Source organism: Camelus dromedarius, chromosome 9 (genome assembly GCF_036321535.1).
Source record: "Camelus dromedarius isolate mCamDro1 chromosome 9, mCamDro1.pat, whole genome shotgun sequence".
NCBI lineage: Eukaryota > Metazoa > Chordata > Mammalia > Artiodactyla > Camelidae > Camelus > Camelus dromedarius.
In genome coordinates, this window is record NC_087444.1 from 65,789,314 (window position 1) to 65,803,401 (window position 14,088).

Consider the following 14,088-nt stretch of genomic DNA (forward strand, 5'->3'; position numbering starts at 1 on the left):
TACCTCTCAGCCACTCTTTACCATATTATCTTATTTATTTCCTTACAGCATTCATTTCTACCAAGAATTACTATATTTTGCTTGTCATCTATGTCCCCCACTCAAAAAATCCATGAGGACAGGGATTTTTGTCTGTCTTTTTTACTGTTATATTCTCAATACCTATACCCCTAGCCTGGTACATGTGGCATACCCCATTTTTTAAAAAAGAATAACACATTCCAGACATTATGCCAAAGTCTTTACATATATAAGATCATTTACTCTTTACATTGTGCTCTATGCCCTTTACATATAAAGAAATTCAGCCACAGAGGGAAGTAAATAATGTGCCTAGTATTACACAGGAAGTAAAGTGGAAGCTCATAGATTTAAATCTAGGTTTATGTCCCCAAACCCTTCTTCTTAGGCACTATTCCATACTTCCTGAAATATGCAGGCAATTTCTAGAGGCAGTGAATATGAGAGGTCATGAAATGTGATCCTTGCCCCTGAAGGACATGTAGAACTAGTTGAGGAAACAGGATGTTTACATAAAGAAACAAATTGTAACAAGAGGCAGCTGCTCTCACGATAGTCCCTGTTTTAAAGGTGAGAAATCAAAATATAATCCAAAATAAAATGAGGGAGAAACAGCATACAGCTCAGTGGCTCACCACTCCAGTGCTCTTACCTGTGATCTCCTTGCCTTCATAACCTGCTAGTCATTCTGCCTCTGCCAAGGGTCATACACAGCACTGGAATGCTTCGGGACCCAGAATGGCCTGCAGCCAAATGTTTTCGATGACTAAAACTGAAGTTGCAAAGCATTTACAACTTTCAGTTCTCACTCTTAAGACCCTGTAAAAGGAATTAATTATATGTACTTCAACCTTATCAAACACTGTTTACTTTTTCCCAAGTTTGCTTCTAGATTATAAAGAGTTTTGTTTTTGATATAGACTTCTGAAACTATCCTTACATTATCTCATTCCCAGGGTCTGGAGAGGACCTAGGAACTTACCTAGGAACTTACCAGCAGGCTTTTTAGGTGATCCTGATACCCCGTCGAGTTTGGGGTCAGTGAATAATGAACATAACTTAAACTTTTACTTGATGACCCAGGGTCTCTCCGTACCTGTTATTAAACTAAACATTCACTACAGCCATAGCTAGTTAGTGCAGGTGATGGTCACCACTTCCCTGGGTCTCAACTTCCTCACCTATAAAAGTAAAAAGAAATTGGATTACATGATCTCTAAAATCCTTCTTACTGCTAAAATTCTAATTCTTCAAAAAGGAGCTTCCCCACGACATTTACTAGAATATTGTTTATTTAAAGAATGCCCCAATTGTTATTTGCCTCTTTCTCAAAAACAAAAGTGGAAAGACAAATACATTTCTAAATAACTGTCAGAAGGCCGATTATGAGGGCTTTCCCTCAAAACTAATTAAGTCAATACCTAAAACAGCTTGCTCAAAAGTTTGCCTTATCCAGAAAAATAATAATCCTCATCCTTCTTTTCATGGGCCTTGGACTCATCCTTCAACATTCCCAGCACTGTCTCTCATTTCCCTGTGGTCAGCACAGTGTACAGCAGCACGCTCCTCATTCCTTGCCCCTGCGGCTCACGTATATTACATGTTTATGGATGGCATGGGAATAAGTAGTCATGTATCAGTTTGTGCTAAGGTAATTTGCACTGTGAAGCCTTAACATTCTTTTCCATCATGCAGTCATTGTTATTTTTAAAGATTTCTTCTGACTTAGGATTCTAGACATTACTAATGTTAAAAACTATGTCTTTAAACATGTTAAAGCCTTAAATAATGTTTATGTAACACGTCATTTTAATTATTTTTTCCTAAGAAATTCCATTTACAATACATTCAAACTACGAACAACTTCTAGTCAAATCAATAAGGTCAAAGTGGCAAACAGAACATCTTAAAAATATGTATTGTAATGTACTAATATTCCTTTAATGGGGTAAGCTCTGCATCAGCCTGATTATACAGCTTTGACTTCCCGAAATAAAGCTCTGAAATGCACGCACAGTCAACCTGTTTTTATGATGATTAAACCTTTAGGAGCTTGATTCCTCACTACTTACTGAAAGGAATAATTCAGTTTCATCAGAACTATGAAAGTGCTCAGTGGGAAACAGAGCTTCATGAAAAACTAAAACACAATTCCACAGCATCACAGATTGCTAATTGTTTTTCATCAGTTCATTCATCACCATTTTCCCCTGTCCCGTCCCCACTCTTAATTTTTCCCTCTCTCCTCTCTTTGCCCTCCAGAGATTCATGCATACACATACACACATTTTCTTTTCAGGATGCATCCTTTAATGGGAAATCTTAAATATAATACATTTAGCTATACAAGCAGTAAAAGCATGCTTAGCAACAAATTCTGCAAGTAATTTGGCCAGATGTTCTTTTTGAGCCCCAATGATATGAAAACGTGAATTAATATTCCATTGATCTACCAAAATTTTCCACTTCTCACTCTTGTCTGACTTCATGTAAGTAATGATCTTATGTTCCAGACAAATAGAAATGTGATCTGACAAACTCATACACACACACAGAAATACATATAGAACCCTTGAAATAAGGACAGCCATAGAATAGCATTTTTATATATGTTCCCTCTACACCAGCAGCTTTCAACCAGAGGCATTTTTATCCCCTAGGTGATACTTGGCAATGTTTGTAGACACTTTTGATTGTCACACTGGGCGAGGAGGTTGCTACTGGCATCTAGTGGGTGAAAGTCAGGGGTGCTGATAAACGTCTTACAATAAACAAGACATCCCCTACAACAGGGGATTATCTGGCCCCAAATTTCAGTAGTTCTGAGGTTAAGAACCCCTACTCTACACAGTGGTCTGAGGCATCAAATAAGGGGAAAACCAAACTCTTCATTCCACTCCAGGCAGCTGTCTAGAAAAGAAACGAAAAGTAAAGTAAAGTAAAGTAAAGTAAAGTAAAGTAAAGAAAAGAAAAGAAAAGAAAAGAAAAGAAGAAAGGAAAAGAAAGGAAAAGACAAGACCACACTTCCACAATTCCATTTAAATCTCTTTAACCAAAACTAGTTACATGGCTATACCACACAGCTTTTACTTCCACCCTGAAACCTCTAAGCACTTTAGAATGGAAAGACAGATCTGTTCCCTCTATTTTTAGTTTATAAGTGGTCTTTTATTCTCACTGTCCTGGACTTTCCCCCACAGCATGAGTGAAATGCTTTGCCAGATGGTGTGGGAAAGATTTTGATAATCATTACTTCACCTATTATGAAAATAAAAGTTTCTGCAGCTTCTGGCCCAATGTTTTGTACATTTCACATGTCTTGAAAAGAAAGTGTGGTTACAGGTTCTAGTATAGCTTGTCTTTTTTAACAAAATTATTCATGAAGACCAATAGCAATCTAATTTATATACAGCAGTGAGGTGTAGGTCTAGATTTTTTTTTGTTTCTATATATGCATATTTTGCTGCATCTGGAAAACTTATAGATGATAATAGAACTTTTTAGCTCTAGAGACCATGGAATATGATTTCCCATTTTCTAATATCACAGGTCATCAAATAGAAGATGCCATTAATTTTAAGATGCACTATTATTACATTGCATACCACTAAAAGAAAATGTGCGCCAATTGGAAATGATGTACCCTCAGCCATAAGACATATCTCAATTTGAGAGACATCAAAATGTGGAAAAGGCATATCTTAGAATTGATAAAATACATTATTCTGTATTACTTTTTCCTATTTCTCAGAGAAAAGTCATGTGTCATGTTATTCTATAAAAATCCTCCCATAATAATGTAATAAGGTATGCACATTGGACAAAACACATAAATAGTGAGAAAAGTAGGTTAAGGAAGTAAGCCAAAATTGTATATAATTCTAAGTTTCCTTTAGGTTATAGGTGAACTGGTGGACAAGATTTTTTTTAATCCTATGTTGTCATTTTTTTTTTTACTTTTTTTTTATTGACATACAGTCAGTTTACAATGTTGTGTCAATTTCTGGTGTACAGCACAATGCTTCAGTCACACAAGAATTATGGGGAAAAGTTACAACAGATAGTGTAATGAATGAAAATTAACTGGATTTCAATTACTTATGAGTATTTGTTAATGGTAAAAGGGAAAGAGACTGCCTTCTTTGATAAAAAGGTAGGAAATCGATTTTTTGTTGGGGAAAATAATCTTGGGGTCACATCACATTTAAGCTAATCTGTGTTTTCTATAAATTCTACCCATAATAAATTCTTTCTATAATTCTACCTATACAATAAAACTAGATGAATCCTATGATTGCTTAGAGGCACTATAATATCCTTTGGTATAAAAAAGAAAGTCATTGTCCTTATACTAAATTTGCTGTTTTAGAAAATGGGTTGGGGGGCAGGATGAGAAAGACTTTTAGCCAAGAAGATTAATTTTTTCTTGAACTGAAGAAGTATTTCATAGAACAGCTTATTCACCGAAGTTTTTTCATAGGTCCAGTTTTAGGAAGAATGACTTACTAGATAAGTAAAATGCCTAGTCAAAGTAGAAATTACACCTAGAAAAGGTTTTTTGCTAAAAGCTGAAAAGTGATTAAGACTAAAAGATCAGGAAAAACAAGGCAGTGCATATGCCATAGCTGTGCTGGCCAAGAGCCTAATAGCTGCAAAACCTCCCAAGCATAGTTCCAGGGCCGGTGAACTCCCTATTTGCACGTAGTGGCCATCAGGCTGCTGAAGTTATCAAAATTCCAATGTACCATTTTAGTAATTCTGTTTAACCCTGTGAACATCAGTGCAGAACTGAAGAGAGAAAACACACAAGGTGCTAATGCTTCCTTATCAACCAAATGCAAAATAACACCAACATACTTCTCAGCATCCCGGTATATTACAAATTCAATAAAACACAGTGCTTGTTGGAAAAGGGTAGCCTTAAAATCCTCAACACTGAAATCCTCAACAACAAACTGCTGCTTTTCTGAAGTTGAAAGTAAAATTTGACTTTTCCGGGAGCTGAGTCTGTAAAATCACTCTAGTGAGGGCATTAGTTCCCTCTCCAGAGGGTAGGCCTAAACTCTTGTCATTTACTTAGCAGTCTTGGAAATCCCATTTCTGCTTCCGAATGCATGTTCTAGAAAGTGGCAAGAAAATGCTGTACCACTGTTTCATCACACTAAATAGCCTTCTTTGAAGTTGTAAAGCCAACCAGAGAGGTAAATCAAAGACAGGTTGTTCTTTTAAGAGTAAGGAAAGAAGAGGGGAGGGTGTAGCTCAGTGGTAGAGTGCATGCATAGTATGCATGAGGTCCTGGGTTCAATCCCCAGTACCTCCATTAAAATAAATAGTAAACCTAATCCCTCCCTAAAACATAAAAAAAAAAAAAAAATTAAAAAAGAGTAAAGCGCTTTAGGATGCCTAAAGATTGGTACCTTGAGGGAAATTACACAAATATATTGAGGCCCTTTGTTCAGAAACCTGTGAAACAGCTTCTTGTTGAATTTTAAGTAAATTTATTCTTATTTTGAAATGGAGTTCTCATTTCCATTAGTATATATACTTAATTCAGTGTACATTAAGAGGGCTTTCTGTAAATATCCTGTGAATAAATGACCATGATAAAGTCAAACATTGAATATATATGAACATGATCCCCATTTAAATGAGCATACATTAACTGATTTCAGCATTATAATCAGAACTTCACAAGTTAAAGTGACACATTTAATTATGTATATAGTCACAGTATTTAAATTGAAAGGAACCAACAAGTAACCTAGTCCAACCCCTTTTAATTTACAGATGAGGAAACCAGTTTAGAAAGGCTACCTATGGTAAGACCATAGTCAAGAGTGTGGTCCAGGCTAGGGCCAACATCTTCTGTCTTCAAGGCCAGTATTTCTTCCATGATCCACTATCATTACAGGCCATCAAAATAATTAGGAATGAAACTAAACCATTATATACATTATGAATTACTATAAGTCATATGACTTTAATACAGCTAAACTAAGAAAGCGTATGTTTGGATAGGGACAGTATTTAGGAAGATAAAAGCTATGATACAACATATATATTGAGCTTTCTGTGTGATGACAGTTCTTCATTTAGTCTTTATCGAATCTCAAAGGAGATACACTTTACTATTCACAGTTTACAGATGAAATAATTGAGACTCAAAAGTCTCAATAGCAAAAGTCCATCTAAAAACTCTTTGATCCGTTACCCAGGTAGACAACTCTGCGCTGTACCTGCAGGTTACCTCTTCAACCACTACCAGTACCCACGAGAGACATAAGACATGGTTGGCCTAGAGCAAGATGGTAATTTCTCTAACACTGTGTGAATCATCCTCTTTTGCTGAAAGCAGAGATCTGTACCAGAATCTCTGATGGAGGTGTGTGGGCATATATTTGTGAAGGAGAGAAAGTGAAGTGACCCCTCAGGAGTCAGTGACTCAGTGACACCAATGTTCATTACATTAGTTTCTAAAAAGGGGTTTCCACACTATTGTGATCTTTCCTTCATTACCCGATTGCCTTTTTTTTTTTTTTTAACCAAACTGCAGGTCTGACATTCACTTGGTTTCCTCTTCTGCACGTTACACTCCTATCAGTATCATTTCCACAAGATACTGCATTTATGTGTATCGGCACTGTTTCCAGAGCCGCCTTGTGGCCCATTTGGATAGGCCACTTAAGAACTCATAGAACAAGGAGTTATAAAGGTATCTGGATATCATCAAGTCTACATTTCCACATTTTAATTGTGCAGAAACTGACTGTCAGGTAACACAGCCACTCAGAGACAAAACTGGGACTTGAGGCAAAGTTGTAATTCAAGTCTAATACTCTACTCTCTATATAACATACTTGATTACATGATTGGCCTAAAAGAACAAGTGTCTTACCACTTATTTGGCCAAGTACGTTAATTATTTCAAGCCAATACCATGTTACATTTTTTAATAACAGAATAAAAACAAAATTGGTGATCAAGAGATAGCGCCATAGGGTAGTAGAAAGTACAGACTCATGACTAGGTAGATCTAAATTTGATTCAGGCTCCCTAATTCACTAGCTATGTTCCCTTAAGCAAGTTGCTCAACTTTTTGAAGTTCTAACTACCTGAGGATACTAAAAATTGAATGCAGTGGGATTTATATCTAAAGTATCTGACATGTAGTAGATGCTCAATATGTATCAGTTCCCATTAATTCTAACACATCCCGAAGAGCTACGCCACCCTAGCAAATTCCTTCAGCCCTTTGGGTCTGTTTCTCCACTGTGCAATGGGAAGAGGAAAGGCATCAAATGAATTCCAAAATCCCTTACTGCTCATCAAGTAAGAATTAAGTCTCAAAGTTTCCTTTACCTTAATTTAAATTCAACAAACACTTGTATTCATCCTAGGCACTGAATATTTCCAGCCACCACCAGGAAGGTAACTATGGTTTAGCAAAATGAGATTCAATTCCATAGTACTTTAAGTTCCACACAGAACAATTCATATGCAAAACTAAAGGACTTAACTTTAAAGAAAACTCTACCAAGACATCACAAACCTAATGTGATAAATAAAAGTAATTTAGGGTATACCTTAAATTATTACTCTCACTTTTTTTTTTTTTTTGCTGGAATGGAAGATGAGGCCTAAAATATTTACACTGTTAAGTCTATAACAAAAGACTCATGAGCCTTTTAGGTAAAGCAACTAACGCCACTTTTGGGGGGGAAGAAAAAGAAATGAGCAGTAAATTTCTCTTCCCATGGGAGTTTTATGCCAGGCCTTAGAATTTAAGAAACTTGTATCATTCTGAAACAGAGGGGAATAAAATTTATTCTGAGAGGTGTTTTACAGTGATAAGCATAAATATAAGATGATAATTGAGCATGTTCTCCACATTACTTTTGAATTTCATGTATCAGATTTATACTCTCTAAAAATAAAATGTAATTTAAATGCTTGAATCTTGTATGCTAGACCTGAGGAAACTGTAGCTGAAATATTCACTGAAATTAAATGAAAATCTTAACTACAAAGTTTCTTCTCTTCTTCCATGAGGAAATGATTACCGATAGATTTTTTGATACTGATTTTTAAAAGCCTTATTTTTGCAAATAACATTCTAGATTCAAAATGTATTTAAAATCATGATTAAGAGCTCCCATGGCTTCCCAAAAATTCATTTGTGGTTTACCCTGTTACCATACCTGTCATATACTATTCACTTACATTATAAAATTTTAGAATACACATCTTAGATGATAAAACATCAACAATATAAAAAACCTTTGCCTTTTATGAGTTTGAAGAGACAGAAATGACACACTGAAATATTTTTTCTTAAATGTTTGAAGTAAACAATGTAATATTTTTTAAAAAATCAGCAGCTGTATAAACAGCTCATACAACTTAATAAGAAAACTAACCATCCAATCCAAAAATGGGCAGAAGACCTAAGCAAGCAGTTCTCCAAAGAAGACATACAAATGGCTAGTAGGCACATGAAAAAATGTTCAATATCGCTAATTATCAGAGAAATGCAAATCAGAACTACAATGAGGTATCACTTCACATCAGTCAGAATGGCCATCATTAAAAAGTCCACTAATGATAAATGCTAGAGGAGGTGTGGAGAAAAGGGAACCCTCCTACACTATTGATAGGAATGTAGTTTGGTGCAGTTGTTATGGAAAACACTATGGAGATTCCTTAAAAAAACTAAAAATAGACTTCCATATGACCCAGCAATCCCACTCCTGGGCATATATCCAGAAGGAACTTTAATTCGAAAAGATACCTGCACCCCAATGTTCATAGCAGCACTATTTACAATAGCCAAGATGGAAACAACCTAAATGTCCATTGTCAGATGACTGGAGAAAGAAGTTGTGGCATATTTATACAACGGAACACAATTCAGTCATAAAAAATAATAAAATAATGCCATTTGCAACAACATGGATGAACCTAAGATTGTCATTGTAAGTGAAGTAAGACAGAAAGAGAAAGAAAAATACCATACGATATCACATATGTGGAATCTGAAAAAAAAAAAAAAAAAAGACAAACTTATTTACAAACAGAAACAGACTCACAGACATAGAAAACAAACTTATGGTTACCAGTTGGGGAAGAGCTTAGGAAGGGGTAAATTGGGAGTGTGAGATTTGCAGATACAACTACTATATATAAAGTAGATAAACAAGTTCCTACTGTACAGTACAAGGAACTATATTTAGTATCTTGTAGTAACCTATAATAAAAAATATGAAAATGAATATATGTATGTATATGTATGACTGAATTATTACGTTCTACACCAGAAATTGACACAACATTGTAAACTGACTATATCTCAATTAAAAAAAAAATCAACAGCTGTGTTATATAGGCTTTTTTTTTTCTTTTTGGTCCTAAAAGATGATAGAGAGTAAGCTATGCCCCCAACATAAGTTGTGTGCAGAGGCCCAGAGAGCCACAGAAATGTGCTTTAAGCATATGTTTATGGCAAGCATAGTGTGAACCAGAGGCAGAAGTCCTGGATCCTATTTCTGTTGTTAAAAACTTGATATGTGATTTTTGGGCAAGTCACTCCACCTTTCTGATCTGCTCCTTTATCTGTGAAACAGGAGGAACCATCTGACCTAGGATTTCTTCCAGTTCCTATAATTAACATCTGTGTGAATCCTCAATACTGCACCTGAGGGGCACGGGACATGGGCAGAAGCACTCACAGGAGAGCGCTTACTCTGCTGGTCATGCATGCTGCCAGGAGGGGCCAGATCCTGTAGAGAGCCAGACACTAAATGGCCTGGCTTCATGCCTTGGCCAAAGAACACCATCGATGACTATGAGGGCACTTAAAGAGACTCAGCAAGAAACAAACTATTTTCTGAACATAGTCCAAGAACTAGGTAGGGGGTATGTGAGCCTTCACAACCTCAGACCCCTTGTGTTTCCAGCCTTTTATCTTGGCTAGCAGAAGGCCTGAGTCCATTTAGGTGACCTGTACTTTCTAAGCCTTAAGAGAAAAACTTCTGAAAATAAATGGTTCTCATCCCCAGCCCCTTGTCTGACCCTTGAAAATACATTTATTTTTATACAGCAGCTATAATACATGCAGCACTCAGGACACCTTCATTAGACAGGTTAGCATAGTGGTTAAAAGTATGAAATGAGCACAAATCCTGGCTCTACTACTTAGCTGCTTTGTGATCTTGGGAAAGAAACTTAATCTCTCTGTTCTTCAGGTTCCTTTTCGGTAAAATAGGGAAATTAATAAAACCTAATTTCATAGAATGTTGTCAGGATTGATCAAGATAATGCATGCAAAGCAGTTAGCATGGAGCACAACATAAAATATATGTTAGTAAGAGATAGATAGATAGATAGATAGATAAGATCCATCTTTCAATCCTGGGACCCGGGACTCCCTGAAAAGGCTTATGTGAAGGCCAAAAGCAATTTTCTGGAAGTAAATGGCATCTGCTAATCTCTCCTCTTCTGAGCAAACAATATAGCAAAAATTCAAAGCTAGGCTCAGCTCTTACTAATAGGATCCTGCAGGAATCAGGAGGAAATGAGATTATCCTTAAAGTAGGAAAGAGTTATGCTGGTTTCAGACAAGATCCTTGTGAAAGAGATAGGACACACACACACACACACACACACACACACACACACACACAAACATTTAATATGGTCCTACAGAATTGAAGGAAAGGAGTTGCTTTTCATTTATGCCTTCTCAAGCATTGCCAGTATTAAAAGCTGCAGAATTTTATAACTGGATGGCTCCTTCGAGACCATCTAGTTTAACTCCCTTACTTGATAAGTAGCTGAGGCCCAGAAAGATAAAGCAACTTATTTGAGGTCATTCAGCAGTAAATGACAGTGCCAAGACAAACCAGTTTTCTGAGTCCTCCCATTTGCCACCCAGTGCTCCTGCTGGTATCTTTCACCAAGTCCTCATCCTGTCCTTGTGCCAAAAGGGCATTAAAACGCGCGAGCACACACACACATTTCTCACTTTTGCCCAGTTTCCCAAGAGGTAGAGAAGCAGCTCAACCCCTAAAACCTTCTTCCCACTGGGATTTGAGGAGGATTCCAATCTATACCCTCTCCCAGGCCCTCTTTGGAGTTTCTGCTCTCCTTTCTGTTCACGTTCACTCTTAAGGGCTCTTAGGAGTTCCTCACCCCAAAGATCAGGCACATCTCAGAGCATAAGTTACCACCTGCTAATTTGCAACTTTGCACCTTCCCACAAATGCTATACCGTGAGGCAGGAAAATACAGAACTATTACTGTTTCCTCCAAGCTCCCTAATTGAATTCAGTGAGAACTGATCCCTACCTCCCTAGGATAACTCAACCAGGTTTGTTTATATAGTGTCTGTCTGTGAAGGGCAGGAGAACCCTTAGGTATGCCTAATTCTGAAAGCAGAAGGAGGGCACCAAGGAATAGGAGATGGATTAGGGGAAGAAGGGAGATGAGTAGAAGGAACACAGCGACCAAATTGCAAAGTCTGGATCCTGGGGACAGCTATACTGTGAGACTGACTCACCGCTGAGGAGACAGAACTGCCGAGGGGATTGCACTGTTTTCATTATGCGCTCTGGTAACTGACTAACAACAAACTGGCGCCCCCAAACTACACATGTAGGAGGAAGCGGGCAAAGGCTATCCTGAAGTAGCAGAAACAATGAACTCTTTTTCCTCCCTCTCCCTTCTCCACTCTCATGAGAGGCTTGTCACTCTGCACCTTGCTGCGTACCCTGAGCTCACCAGATTTCAGTGCATCATCCCTGTCGGGGAACTCCTCTCTCTGATCTCCGGAGGGTTAGAGAGAAACAGGGCATATCTCAGCTCTACCAAGAGCTGCCCGTCCTTTGCCCCTTGCAGGGGAACTGACTTGAGAGAACAGCTTTCACAGATTGTTTGAAACTGACAAACGCGGGGCGCTTCTTGTCTCTAAGCACATACGCCTGCCTGGGGTGTCCCTCAGCCTGGGTCTCTGCTTTGAGAGTGGGAGGCGTTAAGTGTCACAGCCATGCATTCCTTCCCCACACGCTCAACTAACCACGAAACCGGAAGAAAGACGTTGCTTTTATCTTTTTTCCCTCCTTACCTGAATTCCGGGACCAGGTTAGGCTGCAACCTGTAGAAAGCAGCGGAGAGAGTGACCAGCCACCCGGGCTTGTAACTCCCGTTCTCGCACTCCAGATAAGGCGGGGACCAGTTGACATGGCTCTTGTCCCCGCTAAGCCCGTCCCTGCGCCGCCAGCTATGGCCCAGGCCCCGGGGCCCCTGATTGGAGCCGAGGCGGTGTAATGGGTCCTCCACTTGCGCCGGAGGCCGTGGAACCACTCGGTCTCCAGCGTGGCGTGCGGAGGAGGACAAGTCCTGGAGCAGTATGCGACTCTCCTCACGTGTGGCCTGGAGGAAGACCTGCGGGGCCGGCGTGGACAGCGACTCCGTGCTGAAGGTGATGGCCGCCCGGGAGATGCTGGGCTCACCCTCCAGGAGGCTCCGCACTAGTGCCCGGTACCACTCCAGGTCATCCTGCAAGTTCTGTTCCCGAGACTTATTTCTGTGCAGCATCATGTTGAGGAAGTTGGTGGCGTGTGTCAGCGTGTCCAGCGCCCCGTGCAAGGAGGGATGGGAGCTGGCTAGGGCAGGCGACTTTCCCGGCAGGCCCGCCAACTTGTGGCGACTGGAGCAGTTGGCTCGCTTCAGCTGGTGGGAGTTTCCGGTGTAGAGGTAAGAGGCCACGTCCATGGGCACCTCCTCGGCATGTTTCTGTGCCAAGATGGTGCCGTCGGTGGAGCGGCTCCAGGGAGCTGAGGCGTCCGAGGCAGAGGTTCGAGCTCACTGTTGGGAGTGCTGCTTCGCCCTCAGGGTGCTCTCTCGAGGGGAATCCAGCCGACCCGGAGGGTCGCGGCTAGCGCCAACAACTCCCAATCGCAGATGAATGAGCAGGAAGCAGAAGAGTAAGGGGTAAGCCATGGCTCCCATCTGCCTCGCAGAGCGGAGAGGAGGTAACGGGAGGAGTCACTTTTAAAATTTTGGTCGTCAGTCTATCAACAGTACGACTTTTACTAGGGGTCTTGCCCCTGCTCCAGATGGCACCTAGTCCAAAAGGACTTTAAAGTAAAAATGTTACGAAATATGCCTGGCTGACTAACCTACCGTCACAGGAAATCAAATCACCTGTGGCAACGCTGGCATTGGGTCCGCTTGGGGTTACGCACCTCGCAGCCTTGAGCCGAAAAGGTTACATCCCCTCTCGCTGCCACCAGCTATAATTAGCCTGCTTACGTCTTTCTGCTCAGCAGCTTCCACCGCCGCTTTCATTGAGGTCTGTTCGAGAGCCGCCGCTGCCCTGCCGCCGCCGCTGCTTGCCGCCGCTGCTAACCTGCCGCCGCCGCTGCTTGCCGCCGCTGCTAACCTGCCGCCGCCGCTGCTTGCCGCTGCCCTGCCGCCGCCGCTGCTTGCCGCCACCGCTTGCCGCCGCCGGTGCTTGCCGCTGCCCTGCCGCCGCCGCTGCTAACCTGCCGCCACCGCTGCTTGCCGCCACCGCTTGCCGCCGCCACTGCTTGCCGCCGCTGCTAACCTGCCGCCGCCGCTGCTTGCCGCTGCCCTGCCGCCGCCGCTGCTAACCTGCCGCCGCTGCTAACCTGCCGCCGCCGCTAGCTTGCCGCCGCTGCTAACCTGCCGCCGCCGCTGCTTGCCACTGCCCTGCCGCCACCGCTGCTAACCTGCCGCCGCTGCTAACCTGCCGCCGCCACTGCTTGCCGCCGCTGCTAACCTGCCGCCGCCGCTGCTTGCCGGTGCCCTGCCGCCGCCGCTGCTAACCTGCCGCCGCTGCTAACCTGCCGCCGCCGCTGCCCTGCCGCCACCGCTGCTAACCTGCTGCCGCCGCTGCTTGCCGCTGCCCTGCCGCCACCGCTGCTAACCTGCTGCCGCCGCTGCTTGCCGCCACCGCTGCTTGCCGCTGCCCTGCCGCCGCCGCTGCTAACCTGCCGCCGCCGCTTGCCGCCACCGCTGCTGCCGCCGCCGCTGCTAACCTGCCACCGC

At 41.5% G+C, this 14,088-nt stretch overlaps 1 protein-coding gene and 1 non-coding gene across 4 annotated transcripts in view; one reads left to right on the plus strand and one right to left on the minus strand.

Annotated features, from left to right (window-relative positions):
• LOC116150515 (metabotropic glycine receptor-like) overlaps positions 1-13,423 on the minus strand; it is an 87,865-nt gene extending 74,442 nt beyond the window's left edge. For 2 of the 3 annotated variants that reach the window (XR_010382414.1, XR_010382413.1), the window contains exons 1-2: positions 12,140-13,423; positions 674-840 (exon numbers count right to left, since the gene is read on the minus strand). Coding sequence is in view for 1 of the 3 variants with exons in the window: in XM_064489647.1 (XP_064345717.1) it covers positions 12,140-12,789 (650 nt within the window). In the remaining 2 variants the exon portion in view is untranslated. The remainder of the gene's footprint in view (positions 1-673; positions 841-12,139) is intronic. The other variant, XM_064489647.1, reaches the window with a different exon arrangement.
• On the plus strand, positions 5,269-5,341 carry TRNAT-AGU (transfer RNA threonine (anticodon AGU)). The gene has a single exon. It is a non-coding gene; the product is annotated as a tRNA-Thr (tRNA).
• Positions 13,424-14,088: the final 665 nt, after the last annotated feature.